Here is a 12,974-nt window from a genome sequence, read left to right as displayed (position 1 = left end):
CCATCGAGTATCCTGCCACACGTATGGATAAAAAGACAGGATATCGTATTAAACGAAGAACAGAAAGATGATATAGATCAATGCGGAAAGAAAGAAAAGGAATAAAGGGTATCTGGCGCTGTTGCATACATGTTCCTCACTCAAGGAAGATAGGCGCCCCCAGCAATGATCAAATTCATATTCGTAAATTTCACCTTGTAGACAGGGCTCTTCTTTGTAGGAAAAGCACTGATCTGGTCGGGCGTCACCACTACATCCTTGCCCTTCTTCTTGCCCATACCCGGGGCGACCGCGCTTGAAGTTTGCGCAGTGCTGGGTGCTGGCTGGTTGCTGCCATCGACCTTGGTGCCTGCGCCGCCCTCGCCGACGACACGGCCCTGGGAGGGATCTTGAGCGGGGCCCGTCACATCCCACACGCGGACAGTGCCATCAGCACCTCCGGATACTAGAACCGTTGATTCGACGCTCCAGCTCAGGGACCAGATCCCGCCCTTTCCGTGACCGCGCATGCGCTTGAGAAGTCGGCCAGGAGCAAGGTCCCACAGCAGGATGGATCCGTGGTCATCTGCCGAGGCGAGGAGCTTTCCGTCACGACTGCATGCCAAGGCAGTGATGTTGCCAGTGTGTCCGGTGAACATACGGACCGCATTTCCGGTGGTAACGGCCCACATGCGGACTGTATGGTCGGAGCTACCGGTGAAGACGTACGCCGAGTTGGGGTGGAAGCAGATGCAGTCGACGTCTTGGTCGTGTCCGACAAAAATACGCTGTTGGCGGATATGATCCGTAACCCAAAGGCGGGCAGTCTTGTCGTGTCCACCAGAAACGAAGTAATGGCCGTAGGGGCCCCACTGAAGGTCCCAAACCGGCTGGTCGTGGCCCTTATAGACTACCATACACTGCCAGAGGTCTAAGGACCAGAGACGAATGGTCTTGTCTGCAGACGACGAAAGCAGCCAGCGAGCGTTCGTCGGGGCCATGGCATTGTCTGTCTTGGTAATCGATGGTGCAAATGCCACCGCGTAGACCGGCCCGGAGTGTCCGATTAGACGGCGGGAGTTCGAAGGTGGAGCATCATCCACGTTGTCGTAGGTCGATTGTATTTTCTTGCCATCCATGCTCCAGACCCGGATGTATGACTCCTGCATACCAGCTGCGACGAGCATAAGATCATCCGAAAAGTCCAAGCAGTTGATTCTGTTGGTTGTTAGTCAAGATCTAGTACCAAGGAGTCCATGCTACCTACCCATCATAGGTGTTATGGAAGGTGAACATGCAGACGCTCACAGCGGGACCCACGCCACCAGTTCTGCCCTCAATCCTGAACCTGTCGCGGTTCTCCTTAACCTTCTGAATCTCTATGGCCACATCTCGAGCAGTTGACGGAGGATAGGGGATATCGGCACGAGTTGGAGCTTCTTCATCTTCTTCCTTCTTGATCATCTGGTCAAACTCTTGAATCAGAGTGTTCTGGCCCGGGCCTGGAGGGTTCTTCGCATCTTCATCCGCCAGCTCGCCCCTAACATCAGTCTCAAGAGCTTGCTCCAGGGGAAGCTTTCCTAGCTTAAGCCTAGGCAGAGTTCCCGCCATGTTCGGGTTGTCTCCGGTGTATGCAGAGTCCGGGATGGTGCCCAGGAATGCCTTCGTCTTCACTGGGAAATGTCTGACCGTCTGTTTGGCCCAGCATCGCCGCGAAACTGAACCTATCATCTGCAGTACGCTCTTTGGTGATGATAGTGCAATAACTGCTTAAGATGGCAGTCATATCTGAGCCTCCCTCTTTCTGCTTGCTTTCCAGGAATTGCATGAGGTTCGAAAACGCGGGGTTGCTGAGAACTAAACGGTACTTGTTTGTACGATATAACTTGGCGGTTGAATTGGCCTGCACGTGCTCCGGCAGGCTGATCGGCTCCAATGCCCGCACATCTTCTGTGTGCTCAGGCAGGAAGAGGTTTTTGTTGAGGTCAAAGAACTGCTTGGCGTCTTGTGGCTTGAAGGAAGACACCATATTAATGAAGGTGTAGACGAACAGTGGCCAGAGAACACGTCTCAATTCAGGCTTTAGGATGTAAGTATGGTTCCGATACACGTGAGCAGGCTTCTGCTTCTTACCTTGTAAAGATCCAAGTTGTCTTCAACCCAGACTTTGAGCAAGTCTATGCACGGTTAGCACTATTTCGTATCAGCAAAGCCCGAAGGGACATACCAAAACCCATCCTATACTTAGGCCGTGCATCTTCGCCAAGAGGGGGCATAGGAGGACGGCCATCGATCTCTTGATGTGCCGACTCAATACGTAGCATAGCCTCCGTACGACTATAGCCCTTCTTTGCAAGATAATCGATAACCTGGAACACGTTAGTACAAACGTTGATGTCCAAGGTGAAAGCATGATGCATAGTAGTAGCAATATACGACCGACATGAGGAACGGCAAAGATTGGATGATAGAGACGAAGCCCCGACAGCAAACGTAGCCATTCCCCATAACCCTCTAACTGGGTAAAGAGAAGAATCACAAGCGATACAGTTCGCAATCATAGACAAGCCATGAACGTAAAGTATACACCGGGATAGCACGTATCAACAATAACACATCACCTTATCACCGCAATCCAGACCACAGGCACATGACGCAATGAAACATAGTACACCCCAACAACAAACATAGATATTCCAAGATAACTTAATGACTTACTATTTGATTTAAGTTCTGCTGCGACATCGGGCCTCCGGGAGGCGGCGGCGGAGGCGCAGGAGGACCCGGAGTGACAGGCCCGGCGTTGGTCATGGGCTGCTGAGGAGGCATAGACATGCCACCACCGGGCCCCATGCTTCCACTTCGGGGAGCAGGGCTGGGGGCCCCGCCTGGCGCAGACATTGCGCTTGAACGATCAGTTACAGATCGACCTGTAGCCTCTGACGTAGAGACGGAGAGAGAGGAGTGAGCGTATGAGACGGGGTAAATAGCGAGTCGCAAGTAACAGCAGGGTGACGGCAGGACGAGGCGCGCAAGTATTCACGGGAGGTTTTGAAGTTCTGATATCGCACTATCGCTCTTCGGGACTAGCGCGTCGGGCCCCGGCTGAGGTAAGCAGAGTTCCCCGGGTTGGGTTAGCACGTGACGGAGCTTGTTGGTCGCAGGTCCAGATCAAGTAGTTACTCCATCGCCAATTCTACCTGTCACTTCTACTTAGTACTTCCTTCTGCTGGCAGCCTGGAACATAAACACGAAATTCAGAGCAATTCAATATGACAGACGTCAAAGACACCCGCAAACCAGACCAAGTCTTCACATCAGCGGATCGTATCCGGCAATTGAACGAAATAGACAAGGTAAGTTCACAGAAAAGAAATAGAGGCCGGGATTAATTCCCCGCGCGACACCACCGAAATGCTGCCTAGCTAGCGATGGATACTCAACTTCCACGCTACTACATTATTTATGCTGTGTCATTGACTTCATTCCACCCTCACTAATCTCCGCAAATTACTACAGGATGTGGCCAAGCTAATTCACTCCGCGGGTCTTGCAATTCAAGCCCTGACCAACGCTCGGTCGGGCGAGTCACCTTCGGACAACTCCCTCGCATCCCACCAAGCCCGCTTCAAGGAGGCCACTTCGCAATACTTCGCCCTCCTTTCGTCCATTGACGTTCGACTCCGTCGTCAGGTGTATGCTCTGGAGGAGGCGTCTATTCTTGCGCCGGAGACAGCGTCGAGAGCGGAAAATCTACCCGGGGCGAGCAGTGGCGGGGTGGCGGGCGCATCGTCGAACCCGCTCGATGTTAGTTGGCTCAACAGTCGGAAGGACACGGTGGGCAAGGATAAGGAAGCGGAGTTGTGGGCTGCTGCGAGGGAGTTCGTGGAGCGGATTAGCAATCCGGCGTCTGTGAGCTCGGGAGCGAAGACAGAGAGCGAGCAGGAGAAGATGGAGGTTGATTAGACGCCATTGATGTGGCATGATTTACGAAATTTTGATATGGCTTGGTCCTTTATTTGGCGAATATGGTAACTGCTCTACTATCAGGAGTTATATGCCGTATTCTGCCATGTGGTTGCAGGTGGAGCAAAGCGGACAGCCTATGATACCCAAATATTGAATGTTTTGACGATTGATTTTGCTTGATAATAATGAAGGGCTCATTGTCGTAATGGCTAGCCATGCCATCACATAGTGTACGGTATTTACAATATACGATCGCATAGCACTTGCAGTTCATCGTATACGAGTAATATTGGGATCCCCAGGAACCTTGAGCTCGAAGTACATACAACAAATGTAAATGAATAACAGCCTCTAAAATGACGCTATAATGGCTTCCTTAACTGACAAACAGACGACTAGCTGTGCATAGACCGGATCATCTCCAGGTGGGTAGCCCGATCTCTGTTCGACTCGGACAAGGAGGGGAGACCTGTTTCGCTTGTTAGTCTGGCATTGCCCACCAGCTGGTTAGACTGCACTTACTCCGAAGTTCACCCACGACATCCTTAGCCTTGCCGAAGTATACCTCCTCTGTAAGGACATTTCAATTAGCAAGCAGCCCAGAAATGTAACAACTCTCGCGCCACAATAGCTAAGAAAAAAGACATACGCAGCAAGTTCCTCATCTTCAACTCCATGTCCTCAACAAGTCGACCAACATTGGCGACGTGGCTCGCATCCGACTCGACGGGAAGATCCACCTCCACCTTGGCGGGTCATGTTACCACTCAGGTCCATCTCACCCAAAGCCTCAGTTTCATTAGCCAAGTGCAGGATGACGGTGCTAGTCAGCTTGTAGTGGGACATGCGCGCTCTGTCGGTAGCCTCGAAGACGTGGATACTGTCCCACTCCCCAGAGCTCTTAGCACCTGGCGTAACTCCTATAATGGCGAGATATCAGCACGTATTTCCAGCCTGAAAGTATCAAGACATCACTCGCTCACCCTTCTTCAATAGGATAACGCCAGCGAATCCATCGTCCAAGTCCCAAAAGTACACGCTGCCTACTCCACCCTCGTAGTACAGCTCCCGGTAGACATCGAAAGCCTCGTTGGCGGCGACCTCAAGCTTTCTCACTCTTTCACTGGGAACAGTTCCGTCTTCCAACGGGGGATCGAATTCATTGCTCCAGGGCGACCGATAGCTATCTCCGTCGCGGTTGTAGTCACAGAGGAGGTAGTCGCGGTCTGTCTTGGGGCACTTGCGGATTTCTAGAGGCTGATCGACAGAGGAGAGCAGGTCTTCGGTCAGGTCGGGAACGATGGAGGTGATTGCCTGGAGGTTTTGCTTCGTGTCGCGGGGGTTGAGGCGCCGGAGCAGGTCCCTGGAAGCAGGTATGATAGTCAGCGGGAGGCAACAAGCGGGGTTGACCGCGTGGAATGATTGCACCCAGAGGCTATGCAGGCTTCATAGTCTTGAAACAAAAACAGAGCCATAACACTTACAGCGCACTATCGAATTGAGCGTCCGCCATGATGATGATATGCTGAAATGTGACCGATTGTGGTTGAGTCTATCTACTGTTTAGGCACGGGTTCCGCCGTTCTCCTCAATGCGATCCGCCGCCCCCTAGGTTATTTCCCCATCGGGAATGTGGTGGGGCTACTGCCACACCAGGCCGCCCTCCCCGCCTGCCTATCGAGGTAAGTTGGATTTTATCGCTGGCAGATCATCACCGCCCTTAAATCAGCTTATATTCATCATGAGTCTCATCTATCGCTTACAGACGTTGGGCTTCCTAGGATTGGAGCGACTAAAACAGGCATTGCTTAGTTATTATCAAAGCTGGAGATTTGTGGCAATCCACAGTGCCATATGTCGACTTAAGGCTTGGGACGTCAGCCACAAAGTTGTGTCACGTCACACCATCCACTCCCATCAAGGCCATCTAAGTCTACGGAGCACGTCCATTGAGTCTTGGGTGTGTTGACGACTGTATAGCCGATTTCTGTTACATAAGATTTTGGGAGATGGGCAGGGGTAAGATAAGCAATTAGTTGAGATGAGAGATAGACCAGCAAACCCTCAGCTTGCACTCTCTGTAACGGGATCCGGAATCTCCCCCTTGATGATCTGACGTGGGACATCCACATGAAGCACACCCTCCGAGTCCATAAACTCTGGCCGGGTAAACAGTCGAATCATATCCGGGACACCCCCATCGACGCTGTTAAACAGCTGGAAAGCATCCGCAAATGGCACACGCCACTTCCACCAGATATTCTGATCATCAACATCCGCCTGACCGGGGATTTGGAACTGCTCTTCAGCATCTTCCAACGCCTGTGCCCAGTTGGCTTTGATCTTGCGGTATTGCAGAACCACGGTCGAGTCGCGCCGGGATCGCTCATCAAGCTTAGCCAACCATCCGGGTGTTAGCCCACCGGCCTTGCCTGCATCCTTGAGTTCATCGATTCGATTCTGTGTGTAGAGGCGGAGAGCAGAATCAGAGGCGTTTTCAAAGCCAGTCGTGAAGTCTTGCACGGGTGGTTCGGTGCCCCATTCATCGAACTGGTCCTGGTCGGGAGTGCGGACTAGACAGAAGATGTTTGGGTCTTCGCTGGCGTCGGCGAATTCTGTCATGAATTGGTTGATCGTCTGATAGTGACAGTAAAAGTTAGTCGTGCTTCATAGTCTCTCAAGGCAGGGCTTTCATACGTTTGCTGGCACGTTGGAGGTGCAGAACAGGAAAATACTCGTCATGGTTGCAATATGGCAGCGATAACACGAGACTGCTATTGACTGAGAATTGAATGGAGCAGAATCGAGGGCCTGGAAGTGAGACGAGGCTCTTATAGTTAGTCTGATGCCTAGACATTATGGGTGGGGGCCACCCACCTGTCTACTAGTAGCTGGTCCCGTGGGTCCTTCGAATCAGATCTATAAGATGATCCTTCTTGCGGAGACTCAATGTAAGGATACTAGCTGGTAAGTATCCTGTTGATAGTCATTGAAAAATGACCCAAGATTGAGGAGGGTAGTTAGGCTGTATATCTTTTTTCCATCCGCACTCTCATCTATGACCGCGAATTCGTGTGCTTGGATTGAGTGCCTGCTTATAGGTTCAGCCGACTGCGGAATTCAAAGAATAGCTGAAAATCCCTCATCCCAACTGTTTCACTATGTGAAGCCAATAAGTGGATGGTCGAGGCTAGCAGGATGTCAGGCTGACGATCAGTTGAGTAGTTAGTTGTGTTTGCGGGCTGCTCACCCCGCTCGAGTGATAGTGGCGGAGCAAGTCATCGTCAACTTTCGATGCAGGGCTCATACCAGATGCCACTAATCCCCCCATTTTCGTCAAAAAGGCTAGGCTACTATATTCATGTCAGGGTCACTCTCTTATGCAGGGGCCAGTACTGGTCAATACTCAGCCATAAAATCCGTTCCAATTTGTGTAGCCATTATACCACCCACATCAGCATCCTCTTACATGCGGCATCAAACTATGAATATTGACTTAAACTAGTTTAGAAGTGTCTAGCTAACTAGTATATCCAATCGACTCGTCAGACACCAAGAACTTTGTAATCAATACTCCTTTTATTGGATCAGACCCATTCGAGCAAACTAGTATGTCCACACAATGTGGACAAAATCGAGCATCAGTTTTGAACCCAGCATAACGTCCATGCTACAACAGTCTCACCCTCATCTCACTGCAGACCAGAATGTTGGATAAGCTGACCGCAGATGTACTTTCCTATTCAACATTTCCCTTTTCTATCATCAGACCCTGATAAGGCCTCCAAGCAGGGTCTCCAGCCCCAACTTACCTCATATCACTGCCTTCCTCTCCTCTATACATCAAATTAGAAGCACAATCCGAGATAACATGTTCCACCCTCAAACCAGCCAAGCCACTGCCACTACTAAATCAGCCATGAAGCAGCTCACTAGACCCCAAATCCGGCCTCCCAAGGCAGACAAAACTATAGTAGTATAGCCTCAAGACCTTCCCCTGAGCAGCATCTACAACATGATATAAAAGATGCAAAGTGAACGAGCAACAATGCAATCCAACACAGCAGCAGCAAGTCCTCAAGACTCTCTATCCCCAATCCCCAATTCTCGTCCAAGTCACCAATCAAAATGATCCTCTCATCAACCCTACTCCCCATCCTCACCATTCTCCTCTCCATCCCTAATACCCTTGCCCACCCAACCACCGATGACCTCTCCCTCTCCTTCCGCCTCGCTCCAACCCAGGCGACAGTAAATCCAACCCCATCAAAGGCGAGATCGAAATCCGCGGCGAAGATGCCCTCACTTACGACGTAGATTGCTGGGCGATGCTCTGCAAGGGCAAGTCCGCAGTGATGTATGCCCCTTACCCTTATCTTTCCCAACAAACCAAGACATCCATAACCAGCTAATGGATAATAATAATCCCACAGGCAAAAAGTCGACGCCGACGCAGCGGACGTAAACCGCCAAGTAGAAGCCGGCAGCGCAGCCAACAAGCAACCCTTCAAAGATCCCACCAAGTACGGGATGAAAGCATCCCCGGCTACAAACTCCTGGGGAAATAACAAGGGATGGGTGTCGGCAGAGGAGTTTCCCTTTGCGTCGACGAAGGAAGGGGGAAAGGAGTATGTTTATACCATCTATCTACCAATTTATGAGGGGTCTATATGAGAAAAGCAAGCTAACGAAAAGATATTATCACAATACAGCGCCATCCTCGTAGGCGTGACCATCAACTCGCAAGACGAACAGAAGCGGTCGCTTCGAAGCTTCTACCAGAAGAACAAGGTCAAGTCGTATGATTCTAAGAACAAAAAATCGAACGGGAGTTGGTTCGAGATTACCGGGTTTAAGGTGAAGAGTGGGAAGAATGCGAAGGTTGGGTATGTATTTCCTTTCTTTCTCTATTAGTGGTTTGTTGGGGAGGTTTTTGGGATGCTAATGAACTGGACAGGCCATATTGCCAGGCTTTCACCGATAAGAAGCCAGGGAATGTGTGTAATGCGAATACCAAGGTTACTGGGGCCTGGGGATTCGATGTGGCTGAGTATGCGTATGTTTATAACCATTCGACGAAGAAGTTTGATTATGTGGGGAAATGAGGTGGTTGAATGCTTCGCTTGATGAAGGGGGATACATGGTGATTTTAGGTACTATGAATGAGATGGGATGATCTCGGGGTTTTGAATTATGTGCAGCATGGGGACGATGTCTATAGGATTCTGTATTGTGTATGATTATGCGTGTTTGTTCTTTTTCTATCTTTGATTTAGAGTTGATGTTAGAATCGAATAACAGGTGCTTTTACTTGATATGATTTCATTGAGTACTCTGTGAGTTATACACTTAGAAACTAACGGGTTGAACTGAATTCCTGCGTCTGGTCTCAGTTACTGTCCGCCTAGTCTTAACTACCAAGCTCAGTAACGGTGTTCTAGGGAGAAGTTTAGTATGGCATTAAAGAATAACTCCACCGTAATCTTCAAAGTATATTGCCCAAGGGTATATGCAACCGAAAGTACTACCAATGCAGAATGTTAACCAAGCTATGCGTTCATGTCCAAATCAGTCATCACTATCATCCAGAACAAACCGGCCCCGTGTCGAGGGCCTCTCCACACTCCTATTCAACAGAGTAGAGACATCAGGAAGGTCAAAATCATCGTCTGTATCTCCATCTTGGGTCCTCTGCGAGCAGTAGAACGGTTCCACTTCAGCGTTAGTCGCTGATACTGAGTGCTTGCCTGGTGGGGTTCGTTGTACTTCAGTCACATCCTGCTCTTCCTGATTCCTTGACTTGGATGACACCACCTTGGATGTGTGCCTTGCTTTGGTCCTCGACTGAGCCTCCCCACGGCCGTTGGGCTTAGGCGCTACTATCGAGGCTTTTGGCATGGAGGCTTTCTCACGCGCTAAGATCCCCTTGTATCGATCTCCACAGTCTGGAGTGATCTGGTCCATCTTCTGCAACGTTTCAATCATGCGACGAGTTAATGACCCGTGCCTAACCGCTTTCGTAGGTCTAGGCGCGAGCTGAAGGCGTGGGAAGGCGTCGCTTCTGGGATAACTGACCAAAAGCTCTTCACTGGGCCCGGCGTTGCTGTAATGGAGTTCAAGTTCTTTTTGCTGCGCCGGGGTAAGCAGGACATCTTCAAGCGCCGGTAATTCCACGGGCTCTGGAGTCGGCGTTCGAGCCTTACTTTTATTTGGTACTCTGCGCTTCGAGGTCCCGGCCAAATGCGATGCCGTAGTGAACCCGGTTTCGACATTATCAGGCATATGGAATTTCTTCGGCGGCCTCTTCGGTGCCCGGCCGCGTCGTTTCGGCTCTGGTAGATCTCGCACAGTGTTCTCCTCGGGAATATCAATCGCTCGTTTATCAGCAACAGGCCGCACACCCGGGGGCAAGATCCGCGGAGACATGTCATCGTGGAAGGTGAATCGGGTGCCACTGGCTATCATCTGCTGCATCTTTTCGTAATTGTCCTTGGCCTTGATGTAGGACTCTTCTTCTTTGCCTTGCATGAGTAGGAGTGTGATTTTTCCCGATCTCTTTCGACCGGTACGTCCCATGCGCTGAAGCATACGAATAGGCGAAGCTGAAGAGTCGTAACACACGATGAGGTCTACCTCACCGATATCCAAACCTTCCTCGCCGATTGAAGTTGCAACGATGGTGTTGTAGGTACCCTTTTTGAACTTCTGCACAATGTCGAGTTGTGTTTTCTGTCCCATTCCTTCCGAGCCTTTGGCGCTACTCTGCCCCACGAAGACATGGGGCCGAATCATGGGCTCGTATCTCTTGAGTACTCTCGTGACCTCTTCTGCGCTATCACGGAAGTGTACGAATATCATCACGCGAGTGGCTGGTTGATCCTTGTTTTCGTCTGCCCCAGAGCCTTCACCAGCATCCATGAAATGATTCAACACTACCTGCTTCAGATACTCCAACTTGGGGTGTCCAATGAACTCTGGATTCTTTGTCCACGGCTGCAAATGGTTCATGAGCTTTTTGTAGCTCTCATCCTGAACGACTTGCCGCTGATACTTGCCGCCCTTTTGTCCCTCGGTGTTGGATTGGAAATGCAGAAGATGACGGTAAAAGGGTGTAATCCCATGGTATTTGAGAAGATCGATGCCATGAGCTAAGCTGGCTAAAACAGTGAATATTGCATTCATTTTGGCCTTCACGCCGAAATGGGCGTTTCTGCCGGAGTCGGACAGCATCCATTGCTGTCTGGCTTTGGTGAGTCCGTATGCTGTGAGACCCATGGGGTCACGGCCCCAATAGGCATTTGTACTCCGTAATTGATCAAGAAGTGGCTGTAGAGCTTTCGACATCAGGTCCATGCAAAGGACCATCTCCTCTGAATTCTGGAACGTCTGCACATCCGTGTCTTTCGAATGGACATACTCTCTGATATCGAGTGACTGCTCTGTCCGTATCTCGACTCTCGATATATCGAGGCCGTCAATGACAGCCTGAACAGATTCCACCGTTGAGCCTGGCGTAGCTGTCAAAGCCAGGACGCGGAAGCTCTGATTGTACCGCCGCAGGAACTTGACAACCTCGACATATGCATAACCACCGGTTGCACGATGAGCTTCGTCGACAACGACTAAGACAATCCGCTTCGGGTCAGCAATCCCGGTTTTGAGGTCGTTGATCAAGGTTTGAGGTGTCATGAAGAACACCCGTTTCGCCTTCCATTCTTCGGCTCGGATTCCCGGAGCAGCCTCCCCCGTGAGCATAGTGGTCTGGGATCTCGGGATTCCAGCGACTTCAAAGCATGCAGAAATCTGCTGGGCAACTAGCGGTTTTGTAGGCGCAACAAAGACGATCTGAGCATCCTTCGTCCATCGAAACCAGTTGAGCATGATAGTAGCTGCAATGAACGTTTTTCCAAGACCCGTGGGTAGAGCTACAAGCAAATTGTGAAAGAGGCCTTTCTGTGCAATGTTGAACTGATAGTCTCGAGTTTTACCCAGATTTGTAGGGTAAACCCACGTACCCAAGGCTTCCTGGTTAAGTTTATGCTGAGTAGGTGGCTCGCTCTTCTCAGGCGGGGAGTACACCTGTTCACCGCGCGGTGGCTGATTTTCTGGGTTTCTAGCAACCATACCAAATAGTGTGGTTTGGCGGACACCTAGTGGGCGATTCGTTGATTGTGTGAATGACCGAGCCGCCGGGCGAGGCTGGGGCGCAGGAGGCGGCGACATTGACAGGTCTGAGTCAAAGGCATCATCAGGTATATCATCCAAAAGGTCATTGGAGGCCTCGATGGTAGTGCTCTGTTGTCCAATAATGGGAGTAGATGATGGGGGCTTTTGTAAAGGCACGGAGGGAGCTGGTCTTGACGTTTCTTCCTCGAATGATTGCAACGATGCCTCAATCGCCGCTTTCATCTCTTCATCATCATCATACTCATCATCTCTATCACCAGCAGCAGATTCTCTGCTTTGAGTTGTCTCTGGTAGCGGGGTGGCAACAGTTCGGGTTGGCAAGCCAGGATCAGGCTTCTTCCACCGGGGACCACGAAGCATTTCCGGCGGAGAGGGAGGTTGTGTTAGCTGTGTCACAAAGATGTTCTCCTGGATGTTTGCGTTCTTGGGAGCGAAGACTTTGTATTTGGACCGTGCCTCCCGTTCACTATCGTCTTGGAAGTAGGGTGACTCTCGTTCGGGAGATGGCACTTCGTCATCATCATAGTCGATAAACGAGTCCGAGCTTAGCGCTGTTCTAGCACCATCACCACGCTCTGCACGTGGCTTCTGATGCGATTGCAGGTCTGCGTTTGATGCATCTTTACCGGCTCTTAGACGACGGCGCTTGGCTGGTGGGGGAGTGTCAGGGTCAGTCGCATCCGAAGGCCGGTCGACGCCCAAGTCGCCCAGATCATCGTCGAAATAGTCAGAGGAGTCACCATCAAGGGTGAACATAGCGAACCCGAGGTGCTTCGTAGGATAAACCCCGACCACCGTCGAAGATGCCTGGACGCGACGCGTTGAGAGCAATCACATGT

The 12,974-nt window shown here is 50.8% G+C and overlaps 5 protein-coding genes across 5 annotated transcripts; 1 reads left to right on the top strand and 4 right to left on the bottom strand.

Moving 5' to 3' along the window:
• Nucleotides 1-140: 140 nt before the first annotated feature.
• Nucleotides 141-2,880, bottom strand: An01g05300 (uncharacterized protein; the record flags this gene model as incomplete). Its single annotated transcript, XM_059748058.1, is given in 5 exon segments — nt 141-1,197; nt 1,247-2,059; nt 2,113-2,156; nt 2,207-2,348; nt 2,698-2,880. Coding segments are annotated over 5 exon segments (2,239 nt in total), but the record flags the coding sequence as incomplete, so codon positions are not given.
• Nucleotides 2,881-4,299: 1,419 nt separating this feature from the next.
• An01g05290 (uncharacterized protein) lies at nt 4,300-5,461 on the bottom strand (the record flags this gene model as incomplete). The annotated part of the gene is given in 5 exon segments (XM_059748052.1): nt 4,300-4,417; nt 4,449-4,518; nt 4,598-4,868; nt 4,932-5,392; nt 5,433-5,461. Coding segments are annotated over 5 exon segments (949 nt in total), but the record flags the coding sequence as incomplete, so codon positions are not given.
• A 551-nt stretch (nt 5,462-6,012) lies between these two features.
• Nucleotides 6,013-6,690, bottom strand: An01g05280 (uncharacterized protein; the record flags this gene model as incomplete). Its single annotated transcript, XM_001388916.1, has 2 exons — nt 6,013-6,585; nt 6,646-6,690. The coding sequence occupies 2 exons, from the start codon at nt 6,688-6,690 to the stop codon at nt 6,013-6,015; spliced, it is 618 nt and encodes a 205-aa protein (XP_001388953.1).
• Nucleotides 6,691-8,076: 1,386 nt separating this feature from the next.
• An01g05270 (uncharacterized protein) lies at nt 8,077-9,053 on the top strand (the record flags this gene model as incomplete). The annotated part of the gene is made up of 4 exons (XM_001388915.1): nt 8,077-8,261; nt 8,382-8,576; nt 8,661-8,834; nt 8,906-9,053. The coding sequence occupies 4 exons, from the start codon at nt 8,077-8,079 to the stop codon at nt 9,051-9,053; spliced, it is 702 nt and encodes a 233-aa protein (XP_001388952.1).
• A 463-nt stretch (nt 9,054-9,516) lies between these two features.
• An01g05260 (uncharacterized protein) lies at nt 9,517-12,171 on the bottom strand (the record flags this gene model as incomplete). The annotated part of the gene is made up of 1 exon (XM_001388914.3): nt 9,517-12,171. One exon carries the CDS (start codon nt 12,169-12,171, stop codon nt 9,517-9,519), a length of 2,655 nt encoding a protein of 884 aa, XP_001388951.3.
• Nucleotides 12,172-12,974: the final 803 nt, after the last annotated feature.

The sequence above is a fragment of the Aspergillus niger genome, assembly GCF_000002855.4.
Source record: "Aspergillus niger supercontig An01".
NCBI classification, from domain to species: Eukaryota; Fungi; Ascomycota; class Eurotiomycetes; order Eurotiales; family Aspergillaceae; genus Aspergillus; species Aspergillus niger.
Note: the sequence above shows the minus strand (reverse complement) of the source record. Positions and strands in the feature narration are given on the sequence as shown.